This window comes from Rhopilema esculentum, chromosome 8 (assembly GCF_057945365.1).
Source record: "Rhopilema esculentum isolate cy_ngs chromosome 8, ASM5794536v1, whole genome shotgun sequence".
Lineage (NCBI taxonomy): Eukaryota > Metazoa > Cnidaria > Scyphozoa > Rhizostomeae > Rhizostomatidae > Rhopilema > Rhopilema esculentum.
Window position 1 is genome coordinate 7,430,539 of NC_142822.1, and position 5,165 is coordinate 7,435,703.

Consider the following 5,165-nt stretch of genomic DNA (forward strand, 5'->3'; position numbering starts at 1 on the left):
GGAATTGGGATATCTATCTTCAAAAAAGATCTTGACAGAGAAACATATTTAGAAATCTGTGCATAAACTACCCTACACAGATTGGATGCCTCTTTCCTTGATTGCTTTTGCAGACGGGCACTCCATGGAAAGTTTTGGGAAGAGGCTTCCAGTACTTTTGCAATATTTTTGGCCTTTTCAATTTTATCTTTTTTCACTAAAACGGATTTAGTGAAGTCCTGGTAGCAAGATCTATGAACAAAGTGCTCCCCTCAGATTTTGATTGTGCTTTTCATGATTATGGGTTCCTAAGGGTTTGATTCTTGCATCTCTGCTTTTCAAGATCCTATTATAGGTTTTTGATGTAAAAGGGGTCAAGTTCTTATTTACAAATTCCAAATGCCCATAGTGAATAACAAACATTTCTCACTTCTTTCTGCCATATTCTACATGATTCTTTCACATCTCGAGAAAGATATGGAAGGGAAGCGTCGTGTTTCATTTGTAATGATCATCAACTGAGATATTTTATGGTCTTAAAATTACATTCTTGAAATAACATTGATGAAAGTCTAACTAGAAGAATAGGTTCTGAAGAACAGGACCTTACTTTGAGGGCTGTACAATCAAATCTTCCAAACAATGTTAATTAACGTGAAATATAAATAGAACTGTAAGAAAGAGCCTAGCAATATCCCAAAACAACGAAGTAGGTCAAGATTTCACATGGCAGCATATGGAAACACTGTCAAACGATTGAAGTAAACAAGCTACTCTTTCCTGTGAAACATAAGATTATTCCGCAACTACAGCAAGGCTTTCCGCACTAAAGATTTCGCATAATTTATGCACGTAATAACTGATTCAATAACAGCACACTAAACTATAGGCTTTAGTGTAAGCTTGCTTAGACTAGTAGCCATTTGGTAAGATCCGCAAATCGATTGGACCCCTTGTCAGGCCTTAAGACCGAGAAGAACTAAAGTGACAGGAGGTATTTCCGATAAAGGAAAATACAGCAAAAATGACACAGGCCACTATCAAAAAAACATCTAAAATAGCAATAATAGCGTTCATCTTTTCATAAAAAATTTAACTATAAGGAACTTTTAAATTTTTAACAACTCGAAAAATATCTGCGTTTGCATGATAAATATTCTAAGATTTTGGGTTCATAGATTGTAAGAGGCGATTTTTCGCTGTATTCAGTTATTGGTGAAGGCCATCAACTACCCAACGGAAAGTTCTATAAAATTTAAAGTTTATCAAAAAAAGTAATTTTTAAGCATCTTTTCCAAAAGCAAAGAATAAAATTGTACTGCTCCTTTGAAAGGGCGATCCCAGGACTGGAAGCTGAGCCTCCAAAGAAATGGTATGAAAAGAGGGCCAAAACCCCAAAAGTACAAAGAAATGCGGTGGATCGGCAGAAAAATACAAAGAAATGCTTCTTGTTGGAAGTTAAAAGAAGCATTCGTAAGTGCAATACTAAATCTATATAGCTTAAATCTTGAAGCCTAGACTTGAAGCTGCGTTAAAGAACAGTTTTATGATAGTTGAAAAAGCACGGTTGTCTTATCATCAAGGTCTTTAATTACTTTCAACAATGATTAAATGCCTAAAACCATGGCCAAATATATTGTTTTATTTCATCAAAATCTGTGCATAAACTCTTCTTATAAACCCTTGATACTTCAATTTTGGCCATGATTCTGACATCGCGTACTCTGTCAGAGCAGTAGAAGCCATTCAAGTTCTGCTTCGTGTAAATTTGAAGCATTAACTTTATTTACATTCAATCTCAAAGTTACGAGAAATCCATTTACACATCACGCAGCTGCTCAAGCATCACTTAAGGCTCTAAATGGAATTGGACAAGCAAACAGTCTTTCTTAAGAAGATTTGCAGCCATGAACTGCAGAGGTTATTCAAGTATTTTGGAGTTCCGGGAATAGTTCTACATTTTCAGGGTTAAACACACTGGAATTCTACCTTGAATTATTTTGGACACAATTTCTTGTTTACACTCATGTCATGGCAATAGCAATCTTCTATAAGATCATTATTGTTGGCAGTCTTTTGACTGTCAGTTCTGGGATGCTACAGGAAGTCTGTGAGTAATATGACTCAGTTTTGAGTTCACTTTTAGACAATAGTCTAACAAGTAGAATTATAGATATGCTTATGTCCTTGTCAAAATGTCATAGATTGTTGAAGAGTCACGACAGATTCAGTAAAAATGTGCGAGACAAGGATATATAGTGACCCCTATGACATTTAGACGCAATGGCAACTGAAAGGCGAATCTGAAAATGAGAAGATACGACTCACTAATATAGAAACCTACTTGATAAAAAACGGGAGTCCATTTGACTTGAACATTGCTGTATTTTAACATATTGCTCAATAAAGCTCTGTATTGTATGCCAAAATTGATTTGATGATTTTACGATATCATGATTCTTTGTTAAACCTTGATCTCAATCAGATAAGTTTTTGTCGTTACAGTAGACACTTTTACTTTGCCTTTTCATACATTTGCAGGCACCGAAAAGATAGCAAGACAACGGTGTATCAGCGAGGACTATTCGCCAACCAACTATCGAGTGCTTGGTGTTTTCAACATCGAATCAGCTGAGACTGACTATCAATTTTTGCCTAAGTATCTGAGCATCATCGACGGCCTAGTCTTGGTTGAAGCCATGCGTTATGCAATACATCAAGTAAACAGACAGAATTTTCTTCAAGCTTCTATCGGCTATATGGTAAGAGACGCAAAAGAATCCCGTTTCCCATATTCAAAACACGACGACACTCCAACTCTTTTAGCCTTAAGTCCTTCTCAGACAAGCTACTTTTTGCTCGTTAATCAGCAGGGTGATGCTCCCATTGTAAATTCGCTAACTTCAAGTTATTCATTCGACCATATCGAAAGTTCGGCTAGTGACGAGCCAAAGGACGATTCCAATTTAAAACTTTTCAGAACGGTTCCATCAGACGAACTGGAAACACGAGCAATCATAGATATTTTGAAGAAACTGCGGTTCTCATACGTTGCTATAATTTCTTCAAACGACGTTCAAACACAAGAAGGTGTCTCAAGATTCAAATTAAAGGCAACGGAAAACGGCATCTGTGTCGCTCATAGCATTTGGCTGTCTTTGAAACCAACAGAGGCGGAGTATGGGCAAGCGCTCACGAAAATTTCTACCAAGGCAAACCTGCGGGCTGTTGTGCTATTTACAAGTTTTGGGGAGACAAATGGGGTGCTTCGGGCAGCCGAAATATTTTCAGAGTTGACGTTCATCTCTGGAACAAACTGGCCAGCCAACACGTACACGGTCGGTAATAGTTACAAAGCGGCCAAAGGATCAATTGTTTTGCAGTTTGATGATGTTTATAGTGAAGATTTTAGTAAGTATTTCATGAGCTTACGTTTCAATACAACAAAGTACACGTGGTTGGCAGAATTTTGGAGTCAGATCTTTAATTGTAGCGTTCCATGGACATATAGAATAACAAGGTATCATGATGATAGGGCAAAGTGTCTTGGAAACGAAACGCTCAACAAAACCGTCTTTGATTTGCACAATGCAGTTGTTTTACCAGTCATAAATGCTGTGCAGACACTTGCCTGTGCTCTCAAGCAAGGAGAGATCGCAAACAAATGCAACACATCTTCACCAGTATGCATCCAGAATATCGTCAAGACGTCGATGAAATATTTCGGGAAACAAAAGTGCGATCTGCTTGATCATTCGGTTGTGTTGAACAAGTTAGGATTCTTTAACAGGGATTTCAAAATCTTTAATTTTAATGGGGTTGATTACAGAAGTGTTGGCCGCTGGGTATATGGTTCATCAGCTGAAAAAGGAAAGTTGTATCTTGATGTGGATAAGATAGTTTGGCGATACAATAAACTCCCGGCTTCATACTGCTATGTTCCATGCACATTTGGCCAAGCAGTTGACCGTGGGGCTGATGGCACAAGATGCTGCTTTAGCTGTAGAAATTGTAGCCATATGGAAATTGTCAAAAACGGAACGTGTGTGGCCTGTTTACCTCACCATGTGCCCGATCGGCACCGATCAGAATGTGTCCCTTTGCCAGTTGTATCTGTAGCAGACGAAGTAGGCTGTCATGGCTGGATCATCAAATGCACTGCTATAGTGGGGTTTGTCTTGTCCTCAATTATTGCAGTTCTCTTCGTAAGAAATAATAGAACTACAGCGATCAAGCCTATTTGTCATGGAACGTCGATAATCACCTTTGTAGGACTACAGTTTGTTATTGGTTCTTCGTTCATCTTCTTAATGAAACCAGATATGTTCAAATGTAGACTTCAGGAATTACTTGCAGGTTTCAGCTTGAATGCATGCTACACGCCTTTGATGGTAAAAACGGCTCGCATATCAACTCTGTTTAACGCAAACCCAGCCAATTCTTCGCCTAGAAAAACCAAGGTTTACATTCTCGTTGCCCTTTCAGTTGCATTTGTACAGCTTTTGATAGGAGCTATGTGGTTAAAAGATGACAGCAAGTCGTATGTCTTAATGACAGACATCGAGAACAGCACAAAGACAGCCGTTATTTGCAAATACAAGCCAATGAACACAACATTGAACTTACTTCCCAGCTTCATAATCATGGCCATATCTGGTACATTTGCATACAAAACAAGAAAATCCGCATCGCATTCCAGTGAAGCATTTGGAATATGCCTTGCAATGTGCATAAACAGCATGCTGTTCGCTGTGTTTATCCCAACCCTATTTTTACTTGAAGCCTACGTCACCACAGTATTTGCATCAACATTACTGTTTGCGTACTTCATGCTAACTATTGGCTTATTCACACTCGCTGGCCTTTTCATGCCTAATTTGTTGAAAATAATCGAACAAAGGCGACGAGCAACAAAAGTCAGCTTTGAAGGCAACGCCTCGGTAAAGGTGATAAGTCTAGGCCATGCAAGCCTGTGCGGAAACGAGAATGCCTCGCCTCTCTGTCAACCACAGTATTGCGATCGTGCAGTTGAGACAGAACAGCCTGACGTTTGCTATTGCGACAAATAGCAGCTTCAAACCGATGCCATTTGGAAGCATGCATCATGCTTTATAGAATGGGGTGACAACACAACACGTGTGCTTGCCACACTCGCGCAGATTTTGAGACAGAAAATGCTCCTGAAG

General features: G+C 38.9%; 1 protein-coding gene across 1 annotated transcript; it reads left to right on the forward strand.

Moving 5' to 3' along the window:
* The first annotated feature begins 494 nt into the window (after window positions 1-494).
* On the forward strand, window positions 495-5,053 carry LOC135695005 (metabotropic glutamate receptor 3). The gene is made up of 2 exons (XM_065213926.2): window positions 495-2,089; window positions 2,521-5,053. The coding sequence occupies exons 1-2, from the start codon at window positions 2,011-2,013 to the stop codon at window positions 5,046-5,048; spliced, it is 2,607 nt and encodes an 868-aa protein (XP_065069998.2). The 5' UTR covers window positions 495-2,010; the 3' UTR covers window positions 5,049-5,053.
* The last annotated feature ends 112 nt before the right edge of the window (window positions 5,054-5,165 follow it).